At 36.0% G+C, this 13,802-nt stretch overlaps 1 protein-coding gene across 3 annotated transcripts in view; it reads right to left on the reverse strand.

Annotated features, from left to right (window-relative positions):
• LRCH1 (leucine rich repeats and calponin homology domain containing 1) overlaps nt 1–13,802 on the reverse strand; it is a 189,369-nt gene that overhangs the window by 31,827 nt on the left and 143,740 nt on the right. For 2 of the 3 annotated variants that reach the window (XM_037527331.2, XM_037527333.2), the window contains exons 12-15: nt 10,790–10,879; nt 10,652–10,688; nt 4,876–4,929; nt 4,067–4,139 (exon numbers count right to left, since the gene is read on the reverse strand). In XM_037527331.2, the coding sequence (XP_037383228.1) occupies nt 4,067–4,139; nt 4,876–4,929; nt 10,652–10,688; nt 10,790–10,879 (254 nt within the window). Of the gene's footprint in view, nt 1–1,200; nt 1,306–4,066; nt 4,140–4,875; nt 4,930–10,651; nt 10,689–10,789; nt 10,880–13,802 lie in introns of all 3 variants that reach the window. The other variant, XM_037527332.2, reaches the window with a different exon arrangement.

Below are 13,802 nucleotides of genomic sequence, written 5' to 3' on the forward strand. Positions count from 1 at the left end.
CTGGTTCATCTACAGGGATAGAAATTCTACTGCTATGCAAGATACCTAAATCTTTCCCAGCTTAAAAAAGGGGGGAAAGGCCTTTGGTTTCAGATATCACTCCTAAGGAAATACCAAATCACACATAAATCTTTCATTCTAGCCTTTATTTCCTTTAAACAACATCAGACCCAAAAATAGCGATGTTTTCTGAAAACAAAAATGCCTCACCCTCTTCTTCTGATTTTTAGGTAAAGGAATTATTCATCAAGAAAGTTTCCATTCAGTCCTCTTCAACTTCCAGAATTTAAAATAAATGACATAAAGAGGAATTTTTCTTTCAGTTGTTTAATCATACTTATTTTCAGCTAAAATATTTAAAAATCTATAAAATAATAAAATTTTAACCTTCCAAAATATATTCATGTGAATACAGATAGCACAGCTTCTTTAGTTTATATCCTTCTACATAAGGAAACTGGAAAAGCATTTTTGGTTGAATTTTGGACCGTAATCAAAGCAAATTTTTAATATATATATATATTATGTGCTACATATATATATATATATAATGTGCTACATATATTATATGAAGCTAGGTGTCTTCCATTTTTTATTTGAATACTTTATTCTCAGGTCATTTGCTATTCTTGAACACTGTATACCTATATACCTGTGTACCTAAAAAGTTAAAAGGTAACAAAAGCCAAATTGTGCAAATACTTTGCTGATAAAGAAGGCAGTTATTTCTCTTTACTTTTAGAAATTTCTCAAAGTTAACATCATTTTCAGTATCACTGATGGATTAGACACTGTGTCTTAATTACCTTAAAAAATCTCATGATATGCATAGATAATAAAAGATCAAATTATAAAAGCATTTAGTTCAGACACAGGAGGAAGCAGAGATAATCTAAATGTGCAAACTCCAAATTTTTGCAAACAAGCAAATAAACCAAAAACTCAGGCAGAAACGGCAGAGAAGAAATCATTGCAAAGTCCTCCCAAAATTCAATATAATCAAGATAATTATGTGTAGTTTGACAAACTTCTAGGAAACAATCCAACATGCACTTTTCTGACTTCACTTTCCAGATTTACTTGTTATTTCTTAGATCAGGCATGCAGGTGAATATCCTATCTTTGGCCACACAGAAGAAAATGTTCGGTATAGTCACTGGCTTAATAAGCACGTTGAAGAATAGGTATAAAACCACCTACCATTGTCACTGTCTCCTTCAGATGGAACACTGTAGCTAGAGTTGTCCCATGTTTGTGCCTGTGTAAGTTTGTTGAAGGAGATAGGAGGAAGAGTGAGGGCTGGGTCTGCAGGAGAGCGAGAGAGCCAGTCCGCGTATAGTTGCACAAGGACCAGGAAAAACCAAAGGGGCAGCAGCATTTCACAAATGGCATAAGGATTGTATGGAAATGAAGCGAATTTCATATTATGGGATTTAATTTCAAATGTACAATATAGGAGAAGAATGAATGATGGCGCATGAAATAAAAAGAATCATAAAAACTGAGTGTTAGTACTTATCAATCACACATTTTGCATGCAGTTAACACAGTTAATCTTAACGGTTCTGCAAGCCCACAGATTATATTACTAATGAATCACATCAGCAGAAAGAAAGAGTACCCATAGATTATGTTGATAAAAAGCAGAAGACCTACCAGAAACCCTTTTCAGAGACTTGTAAATAACTAACAATCTTAGCAAATATGATTCACACAAAAAGTTTTGGCTATATAGACAAAGTTCAATATTTTTAAATATATTATTTAAAAATAAGATAATAGAATCAGTTTTTACCATTCATGAATTTTTCCCCCAAGACAATGTAAAATTTCTCTTTGATATTTGTCAAGTCTACTGGCAACTTTTATTGACAACTGAATCTAGTCAACTCTGTTCAATTCTTGACACACACAACTCTCAATCCTGCCTTCAATATTGGTCAATATAAAAACAATTTGGGACACTCGTAGACAGAGTCTTTTAAAAAACAAACTCAACTAACCAAGAGATGTCATTCAATTTCAAATACTTCTGAATTTGTCATTTATGAAACAATAACATCTCTCTTTTATGTAATAAATGTCCATATAATAATTTTATATTTAGGAAACAGCAACATAATTTTTTATTCAGTCACAAGGCAGGGCCAGTAAAATAAGCCAATATGGTTCTAGGAAAGTACATTTCCATATATACAGTTGTCTTTCTTTGGAGGAAAACAAAGAAAGGAAAAATGTTTCCTTTGAAGAAAACTATCAGCCTACTTTAAGAATCTAGACTTCTTATTCCAAAACCTGTTGACTTGAATAGTCTGATTTAACTTCTATCACAGACATCACATAAATCCATACAATTAACTTTAAAAATAAAAATGAAGTGACTTTAAAATGTTCTAAAGGTACTCAATGAAAAATTTTTTTCTACCTTTTTAAAATCACAGGAACTTCAATTAAAACTACTAGATATTATTTTCTAGAACATGTGAAAAATACATACTTCAGAATTTAAGAGTTACTAAATTAAAATTCTCAACACATAATGCTAGTTTTTTGAAGTTCCAAATGTCACTTGAGGTTGCTGAAGATAAACCAGCATTATTTACAGCAACCAAACCCCACAAAGCTTTCAACAACTATAACAATTCCCACATTGGTTAGTCAGCATTATAGAAAGGTTGGGAGCTTGGAGTGGAAATTGTCTTTGCTTTCTGCTATTCAAAATAAATATTCCCTTTTATTTTTCACCACTAAAAAGAATTTGAAACAGTTTCACAGTGCAAGTATCATGCTGATAACTCAAGTTTGGTTCACAAAGAAATGAAAAAGTCAAACAATTTTACAACTAAAATGGCAAAGAGGCACATTCATAAGAATATTGTTCTTTGGAAAATTTTAAATTTTGTAAAACTGCTGGAAAGGATTAAAAGAAACTCTGTAGTCCAATATGAGATTCTCAGTGTGTAGAGGTAACTCTTTGGGCCGCAGAGTTATCGCTAAAGGCACTGAGATGTGACCAGTGTCCTCCATTTTTCTCAGCACACACCTGAGCCTATGGAGTTGGAAGCCCAGCCCAGGTCTTGTTGCATATGTCTCGGTTCCATGAGTGATGAGTCCAGTTATTTAAATTTTATTACATGAACAATTTCACTTTCCATAAGACACCTACTAACTCTTGCCTTGCCCATGCATGTACTCAAATGGCTTTGTCTTATAACACTTTAAAAATACCAGGACATCATTACACCTGGCCCCGTGTTATCCATCAGTCAACTTGCTCCAAAAAATGAAAAGAAAACTTCCATTTATAAATAGTCATGTTTGTTTTTTATTATAGGCACCCTTTTTCAAAATATACATATGTATAACTTCTACAGCTACCAGAATGATTTAGTGAAAACCCCAAAAACATGTGTTCTGTATTAGCTTTTGCTGAAGAGGGTCTGTTTCCATACATAACAATTTTTTTAAATCAAGTTATTTTATACATCGTTGTAAGTTACTACTGTGACAATACTAAAAATAAATAAAAGAAATAAGCAGAAAGGTTCTTTAAAAGAGAGATGTTTCTGACCACACTTATGAGTCTTGAAATGATCACATTAGATGAGTAAATACACAGACCCTCCTAGGCTCAGAAAGCAACTGAAGACTGGCTGTCTCAGAAAGGTGTCACCTCCCTAGCATGCTCCCCCAAAGCCTCCTAGAGGCTGCTCTTTAACTCACAGGGTACTGGGAACCCCTGTGGCAAGGGGGTAGCTGTTTTATCTTCCTTGGGAAAGAAACTCAAAATAGCTGATCCCCTCTTGCATGCCCTACCACCTTTTTCCCTTGTTCTGTTTCAAAAGTGATAAGATGCCTATTTCTGACAACATGGACTTAACAAGCGATTCACTGAAAATAAAGTTTCAAAATGCAGCCTCTTCAAGCTGTGGCAAAGTTCTGATGTCATGACTCAAACTCAAACAGTAGATGAAACTGCTCGCACTAAAAATATACATGTTTTAAACAGTAAACAGAAACGCTGCGTTGTTACAAGTTTTAAGAACAGGCTGAGATTTGAATTTACCTGATCGAGGCTTCAGGCCAAATGGAGCAGTGGTATTTGTGGTAGGAGAGACTGCAGGAGAATTCTCTCTAATCTGTGGTATCAGAAGGAGAGGAAATTTTAAAAAACCAAAGCAGATCTATGCATGCTTCTTTGAGCATACTGTATTTGTTGCTGTGTGATGGCCAAAAATAAATAAACAAACAAACAAATAAATAAATGAGTAAATGAATAAATAAATAAATAAATAACAGCTGCATCTTCATCTTCATAATGCAAGTGTTTATGGGGAATAATCAACAGAATATTGTTTTGAGAGGATCCATTGCGTTTTTATTCACTCATTATAAAGATATGTTATAACAATGTGAACCTGGCAGTCATTCTCTGCCCCAGCATAGGGTGTGCCATGCACGTGCCTGAGCACACACATAAGTACACACACATCCACTTCAGAGGACACATCATGAAGAATCTCATAACATGATGAGACAGGAACACAGGTAGCACTAAACACAGATGGCTTGTTATAGGAAAGTCATACCACAATAATGACTATTAGAGCTATTTCATCTACTGTCTACAAAGATGTCCCCATATCTGGTTTTCAACATATACCTTTATATCTTTGTTTATTAAATTATAACTTAATTTTAGCTTAAATTCAATCTTAAATTATGAATAGGGCCAGGTAAGGCAATGGAAGCTAATGAGAGAGACACCCCCAGTGATTAACTCATTAATCACTGATGTCTTAAGAGTACATAAAAAACATTCCAGTTCAGACTTCACGAAATTCCTCAGCCTCCATTAATCGTCAGGAAACTTACCTCACTTGGAGAATATTGGCTCCCATTACTCTGTAAAGTTAAGTCATTTTGCACCTTAAGGAAGAAAAAAAAAATGTATGGTATGTTTTGATTAGACTAATATCGAAACAAGAGTTGAGTCTTTATTACTTTCCTCATACCCTTTGCACAAAGGCAAACAACAAATATATACTGAATTAATTAATTACTGTTTTTAGTACTTAACTAGGTCAAACTTACATTTTTTAAAAACATGCAGTTGTATTTATAGAAAAATATAAAGTATTACAAAAAAAAAGGAAGAAAAGAGATTTCCCAGAGTGAGGTGCCTGTAACATCGGCTAGCCCCACAAGATTACCAAGTTACCTGCAGGCTCCTATACTCACTTTAGCTATGTGTTTCTTAGAAATGAATGAAGGCAATGGTTCCTGACTACACAGAATCTCACTGGGACCTTTAATAAATACGCATACATGGATCACATACATGGATTAACTGGGAAATTCTTATGCTGTCAATCCTACAATAGTTTAAGAAAAAAGAATTAAGAAATTTTCTACAGTAAAATGTGCAGAACGTGTAAATGACCATGACATCCTGGTTCCACAGCAGGAGTGGACGGGTGGGTGAAGGCCACTGAAGGCCACCAAGCATGTGGAAGCAGTTCAAGAGGAAGGTGATAAATTCACTTTAGCATGTAGAGAACAAGAAAGTTATGGGGCATGGACATGCAATCTGAACAGTGGGCGAGGGGAGAATGTGCTGGAGTGTGATTTGACATCATTATTATGTGTGAGGTGCCTGTGTCCATGAGTGGGACCAGGTGCTTCAGGAGAAGAGGAAGGCCTGTGCTCAGAGCAGAATCCTAGAAAACCTGCACAAAAGTGGCTTAGAGACAAGGGATCTTCAACAGGGAAACTCGAGCTTATTTTATCCATTTTTGCCTTCATTTTATGGTAATCAAGAACTGATTCATTCATTCTGATGAATAATGTGGTGATAGCTGATATAAGTTATATGTGCTATCAAATTAGAATAACTAAGATGTCTGCTTCTATTTTTTTTTAAAGATTTATTTATTTATGCCTAGAAGAACTGGGGTGTAAGCCAGAGGTGTAGGGGGTGAGATGATTCATCAGAGAGAGTGGGGAGCAGAGCAGGCAGATCTACTGAAATACACTGAGGGGAGCAGCAGGCGAGTCAGGAGAGGTCTACAGCACCATGTGAGTCATCTCCCTGGCCGGGTATCGAACTTGTGCTTCAGTGGCTGGCGATAGCTTGATAGTGCTGTCTTTAACCCCTGTGACACCAGGGAGGCCCTTTTTCTATTTTTTTTTTAAAGATTTATTTATTTATTTATACAAGCACTGGGTACAGTCCGAAGCGTGGGAGGGTGAGAGAATTCACCACTGCTGAGGGGAGCAGCGAGCGCGGCAGGAGGTCTGCGCACCATGTGGGACCCTCGCTGGCGGCGGGGTATCAGACTGGCACTGCAGAGGCTGCGGGCAGCTTTGCAGCCCAGCGCTCAACTGCTGGTCACCAGGGGAGGCCCCCATTTTCTATTTTTTTTTAATTTTATTTTTATATTCCCATACAATTGCAACCCCCTTATTTTGACCCCAATCCTTCTTTCCCCGCCCCCCTATAGTGTGTCTTTGGTTCATAGTTGTTTGTTGATTTGGATTTTTTCTTTCTTATAGTTATTCTTTTTTCTGGTCCCTTATTTAGGTTTTCTAGATTCCTGCTATGAGTGAGACCATCCGGTATTTTTCTTTTTCTTTCTGGCTTATTTCACTGAGCATGATCCCTTCCAGCTCCATCCATGTTGCTGCAAATTGCATGTGTTTATCTTTTTTGAAGGCTGAATAATATTCCATTGTGCATATGTACCACATCTTCTTGATCCAGTCATCTATTTTTGGGCATTTGGGTTGTTTCCAAAGCTGAGCTATTGTAAATAGTGCTGCTATAAACATAGGGGTGCAGGTGCTCTTTGGAATTAATGTTTCTGTGTCCTTTGACCAGTGAGAATGGCACATATTAAAAAAACTAGCAACAACAAATGTTGGCAAGGATGTGGAGAAAAAGGAACTCTCCCGCACTGCTGGTGGGAGTGCAAACTGGTCCAACCATTATGGAAAGCTGTGTGGATATTCCTCAACCTACTGAAGATAGAGCTTCCATATAATCCAGCAATTCCACTCCTAGGTATTTACCCAAAGGACACAGAAACATTAATTCCCTTTTTTCTATTCTTAATGTTAGGAGTGCTCTTGACTTGGAGAAATCTTAGGGAAAAAATACTTCTTAGAATAAAATATTCTTAATTTCATAATCCTGTTAAATGGCCTTTTAAAAATGCCAACATGTAATTGCAGGTTTCATTCTCTCTATAAGCAATTTGTTCCCTCTAATTTTTCCTATTGTCCCCCATTTGGTATTTTTACATAAGAAAGTAATTTGTAATTCTTCCTGAATGGATGCCAATTGCTCCAAAACTTGACAGAGTCATCTAAACTATGGGTGAAGCCAGATAATAATGTGCTAGCCATTACAAAGCACCTCATTATCTTGGGCTCCTGTACCCGGGCGCCACGGCCTCAGTGCTTCTCCCGGTGCTCACACAGCACTGGTTCCTCCACGGCCAAGCTGCCTGTTCAGTGCAACTTCTGGACACGGATCCAAATTCAAACTGATATCCAAAGATTTGGGGTTAATTCCCTCTCTTTAAATCCTCTTTCTCTTCCCCAGCCTCCCAGGACACCTAAAAAATACCCAAGATTAGGGACCATCTCATATTCTTCTCTAGGTTTTTTTTTTTTTTTAATATCTAAGTCTTCTTTCTTGAGAGTAACTTTACATTCTTCACATAGTAAAGTAAAAATCAAAATCAACAAGCAACTATAAACCAGAGACATACTATGCAGTGAGGGGGAAGGGAGTAGGATCAAAACAAGGGTGGTGGGAATTGTATGGGGAATATAACCAAGATGAAAATGCATACATTGTACAAAAATGAAAAATGATGTAAAAATATACAAAATAAGAAAAAAATTAAAAATAAAGTTAAAAAAAACAGGGTGAGTGCAGCACAAATACTTAAAAATACTAATTAATTGACTCAAGCTACTTTAAAGGTACTAATTTTTTTCTGAATGAGACAGAAGAGAATATAAAAATAGAGAAATTATAAATGAAGATCACATATAAATTTTGTATAATCATTTGCACTGGCCTTGTTAATCCACTACTTTATTTTTTTTTCCATTCTTCTAGCGACTACCTTTTTTCCATCACAGCAATTCCTCCATCTCTTTTTAAAATAATGGAGATGTGCCTGTCAAGATGGACAGAGAATTGCCCTAAAGAAGCAAGACAAGGACTAGGAATCCCTTACACCAATATGACTCCTTATTCAATCAAAAAAGAAAAACAATAATACTAATACAAATCATTGCAAATCAGAGATGGATAAGATATCTTTTTTTTTTTTTTTTTTGGAGGCCTTGTGTCTTCCTGGTTCTGAAGTCATTCATACTCACAGATAGGTATCCATTTGACTAGAGTAAAACTGGATCTGCAGTGGGTACTAACATAGTCTGGAAGTACCTCTTCACTAACTGCTTATTTGTTGCAAGGTAACAATAGAACAGTAATTATACAGTAGAGAAATTAGGTTATACCTGGATTGGGTGATTGAATTATCACTCATAAGCCTATGTGGACAGTGTGCCCCAAAAGTGATAGCCCAAGAGGATATAACATCACCTGTGCAGCATCCCAAACAAAATGCAGAACCTCAATCTAACCATTAAGAAATAGGAGAAGGGCCTCCCTGGTGGTGCAAGGCGTTAAGATGCAGCCTATAAAGCAATCTGCAGCCTCTGCAGCACAAGTTCGATTCCCTGCCAGGGAGCTACCCACATGGTATAGCAGACCTCTCCTGACTTGCTCGCTGCTCCCCTCAGCAGTGTATTTCAGTTGATCTGTCTGTTCTGTTCCTCATTCTGTCTCTGGTGAATCCTCTCAACCACAAACCCCCCTCACTTCTGGCCTGTATCCCAGTTCTTGTATGCATAAATAAATAAATCTTAAAAAAAAAAAGAAATAGAAGATTTTGTGTCACAAAATAAGGAGCATCCTATTCTAAAAAAAAAAAAAAAAAGAGTGGGCAATACTCTTCAAAATATCAGGGTCATAAAAGTCAAAGAAAGGTTATCTAAATGTTTCACAATAAAGAAAACTACAGATACCTGAAAACTATAGCACCCTACACTGGAGGCAGGGAGGGGATGCTTTGAAAGACATCAAAAGGCCGACCTAAATACTTGGAATATGGGTGATAGATTAGATGAAAATATTTTTTCAATGCCTATTTATGGTAACTGAAACATGGTTATGTAATATAAAATGCTTATTCTTAGAAAACATACTCTGAAATGTTCAGGGCAAAGGTTATGGTGTATGAAATTTACTCTCAAACTGTCAGAAAAAGAACTATGCATGTAGAGAAAGAAAGAGAGCAAATGCTGCAGCAAATGTGGTAAATTTTAACAACAGGTAAATCTGGGTAAAAGGTAATATTTATAACCTCCATAGAATCTGGCAAAATCTTTTCAACCTTTTATAAATTAAAAATTATTTCCATATAAAAAGCTGGGGAAAAAAAGTGCATCTTCACAGAACAAAAAGTAGTGTGTCTCAAACAGAGGGCTTGCTGAAATGGTCCCAGGGCAGTCATCAAATAAATGTTTCCAAAGATTCTATTCTTGGTTAGCTCAACCATGCCACCACCCAGGAAAGAGGCGGTGCAGTGATTCTGGTGAAGGGCCATGCCAAAAACATAACAGAGTAGTAGAGAACATAATAGCTAACATTTAGGTGCCCCGGGTTGTGACACTGAACACAATTAACAGATAATGAAGGTGCAGTTTAGAAAGACTGCCCATAGTAGCCCTAAGATAGCAAGTCTTGGAAGTAGGACTGAAACTCAACATAATTCCCAGTCACTGTGCTTAACAATGAAACCATTACTTTACGAGAACATGCATTTTAATATTACAATTTTTTTTTCTCTTTAATAAACACAAAGACTTAGCTAGCTAGGTATGTGAGAGCACTTTACTACTGAACAGTACATGTTCAGACACCCCAGGGGTATAAAATTGATTTGTATGAAGCTAGCTATCCTGTGGCTATTCACTAGGAAGGGATGAAATAAATTACAACCTATGTTTCACTCCCTCACTCCCATTTCTCTATGACTGTTTCTTTGGGACCTTCTCTATTTTTATGTCAAAACTGCTTTTTCCACAACTACTCAAACTGTACCCCTATCTAATTTACCAAATATCCTCACCCATTCCTCTGTGTTAGTCTCTTAATCCTCCTAGGCTTCATTTGTTCCTTTTGAAATCTTTTCCAGTTTATTTTATCCTGATCAGATCAGAGGTAGCTTTCCTGTCTCTAAAATCTATAATAAACAGTTCTACCTCCAGTTTCTGACACACAGCAGATTCCCTATGTACCTCCATAGCCAGCACCTGACTCAGCAAGACTACTAGACTTCAAGAATTTAGAAAACTTAATGGAAAAGCCAACTTCCATCTCTAATGGAAGATTAGAAGTAAAGTATAATAGATAAGCAGGAAAGCCAAAGAAGATAAAAATAGATCTTGAACAAATCTGAATGATCAATGGCTCACTGGTAAATGTTAAGTCTTTACAAAATATGGTGGTCACTGTTCTTTGGCAGGATATTGAATGGAACTCTGGTTAATCCAAGAACAGCCTTACCTCACACATGGGAGACGTCTCCAGCTGTATCTGACCACTGTAGGAATGAGGAAAAAACACAAATGTAAGGTGGAATTTAAATCATAAATATTTCAATGTAAAAAGAGAAAATATATTCAGTAATAAAAATAAACATACTTTAATGCAGGATCTTGTAATTCTAAGGTTTCTGCTGATTCCATAGGATAAAAGTTTACAATACTTCTCTCTGTAATATCTGTACTTAATCTGAAGAGTAAGAAAAAACAGATATTAGTAAATTTATTAAATATTTAATAAATTTTGCTGTGTAATATATTAAAAAGCTATGATTATCATTAGGATTAAGTAATGAAAGTCTTATGGTAGAAATTTCAAACTACATGATAATGCCAAAGTTAATACAATTGTCTGCTATTGGCACTGAAGTTCAGCTTACTTGCAATATAATAGTAATTTCTAACAAAGTCATAATAGTCATAGGTAGCATACACTAAATTTTATTCTAGAACTTTATTAATTTACAGAAGCAAGTAAAGTTGCTACAGGTACTATATGGTATAATATTTACCATGAGCATTTTGTTTTAATAATAGAAAGATCTCTCTGATATACACTAATACTCTCACTTAAAAAAATGAATAATTTTAGGCAATTGGGTAATCATATTTGTATTTGAAATTTCATTATAGGCAGTTTCTGAATTTCTGCAGTTTTAAAAGTTGAGTTTTTAAAAAATGTATGAAACCAGGGCCTCCCCGGTGGCGCAGCGGTTGAGCGCTGGGTTGTGAAGCTGCCCGCAGCCTCTGTAGCGCCGGTTCGATCCCCGGCTGCTCCCCGGCCACCGGAGGAGGGTCCCACATGGCACGCAGACCTCTCCTGCCGCCCGCTGCTCCCCTCAGCAGTGTATTTCGGTCCTTCTGCCTGCTCTGCTCCCTGCTCTGGCTCTGGTGAATTCTCTCACCCTCCCGCACTTCTGACTGTACCCGGTGCATGTATAAAACAAAAAACAAACAAAAAAAAAAAAAAAAAAAAAAACAAACAAATAAATAAATAAAAAAAAAAAATGTATGAAACCAGGAATTTCTGTAAGTCATATTAATAAAAGTTACAAAAAGCAGAGAGGAGTTCATATTATACAAATTTATTGAAAAATGCTATTGAGCCAATAATCGAAAATCCTTCAGAGAAGAGACCAAGATTAAAGACACATCAGTATAGCAATATTCAACTAGATTTCTTTTTGATGTTAAGGTTGTATGGAATTTAATCCTATAATCAAGGGCTTAACTAAAACAACAACAAAAAAATCCAGATCAATGAGATACAGGAAAAACGAAATGTAATTGTTAACTATTTATTATTGATACTCAGACCCAAGCAGTTACAAATAAAAAAAAAAAAAAAACTGCTCAATCTATCAGAAGCAAAAAAGAGACTCTTAATATTTCAGTGGCTCAGAGACACATTAGTATAAAGTGAGGATTCTTATACTTAATGGTTATTACAGGATAAACAACAAAAGCTTTGAAGCAGCTAAAGTAGTGGATTTTATCAGGAGGAAGCAAAGTCCATATAAAATCTTGGAACAAAGCGTACTTGTAAAATTTATGCATCCATAACGATGCAAATCAACTGACTTGGAAGGTTACTCAAGTTGACACATTCCCACTATTTGCTCAACATCCTTGACAGCTCATTGTCTCAGACAATGCCAAGCTGGAGAGAAATCTGGAGATCCTCAAGTCAACCCACTTCCCATGAAGTATGATGAAACTGAGACCCAGAGCCGGAGACACCCCTTCCAGTCAGTGGGTCTCACTATGGGTTCCAGTGCCATAGGCTTTTCTTTTTTGCTTTGGATCTTATATGTTAATCAACATAGCATTTGCAAGAACAGTTTATTGGAAAGGTGATTTGAAATGTTAGAGGTGGAAATATTAAAACAATATAAAGTTTGAGCCTAATTGAGGCCTTCTCTTTATCACAGTATGTCTTCAGACTTCTGACCTGGACTCAAGTTCTTTTTCCATTAACATGCTTGCCCCTGGGATCCTCTTTCTTTTATACAACTTCTGTTACCACAGGACCTCATGAAAATGACTTTCAGATTTAAATCTCTAAGCCACAGAATAAAACATCCAGCAGCTGAATGGACATTGTCCCTCGCCATCTTGGATTCTATTAAGCATATCCTAAACCGACCCCAACATCCTCCTCTTCCTCAAATCTATTGTCCCTGCTGTTTTCCCATCTCAAAAATACCAAAGACTCACATCTAAAACTATTCTCTTACATCCTACCCACTGAGTAAAGCAATCATAGAAGAAACACAATAGCACCTACTACAAGGTCTCTAAATATATACAAGTATAAAGAAAAGTAGTAATTTAGAAATACCTATAGAGAAAAATCCATCTTAACATATTTCCTTGTACTTTTTTTTTCTAAGTTTGTTATACAATCTATATAATTTTGACCAAACTTTATGCCATCTACATAACTTTTTAAAGTTAACATAATGCGATGTTCATTCCAAAATATGTTGGAAGCTTCAAAAAAACTTTTTATAGGCCACAATATATTCCATTTTACTAATGACCAAAATATATTTAAGTATCTCCAAATGCTTAGATTATTTCCTTTTTCCCCCAAATACATTATATGAAAAACACCATCTCCCTCATAATATTTGCTTTTCTTGTCCCTTGGAATAAATCCTTGACTTTGATGATAAAGGTTTATACTTGTTTATTAAACTATAGCTATATACTACTAGAATGCCCTCTGGAATGGTTTTGCCAATTTACCTTCCCACCAGCAGTTTATATATTATTTTAAATCCTCACAACTCTAAAAGGTAAGTACATGTAATGCATTTTATAGATGAAGAAACTGGGGTAAACATAAGTTATATAATTGGTTGAAATTAACTAGGGTTAGAGCTGAATTTGGGACCAGTAGCTGGCTGACTTGAAGTCTGCATTTTTCACCAGCTATCCTATTGCTAATTCCTCATAACTTCTATAATATAATAGCTATACTATTTCTATTTCCCCATTTCTCATATATGCACATGTGCATTTGCACATGCATGCCCAAAAGGGCACACAGCCCACACATGTGCGTGTGCACACTCAGCTTTCTTGTCTCTGATTTCCACCCTCTCACT

The sequence above is a fragment of the Talpa occidentalis genome, unplaced genomic scaffold (genome assembly GCF_014898055.3).
Source record: "Talpa occidentalis isolate TD23 unplaced genomic scaffold, MPIMG_talOcc4v2.1 talOcc4.5, whole genome shotgun sequence".
Classification (NCBI taxonomy): Eukaryota; Metazoa; Chordata; class Mammalia; order Eulipotyphla; family Talpidae; genus Talpa; species Talpa occidentalis.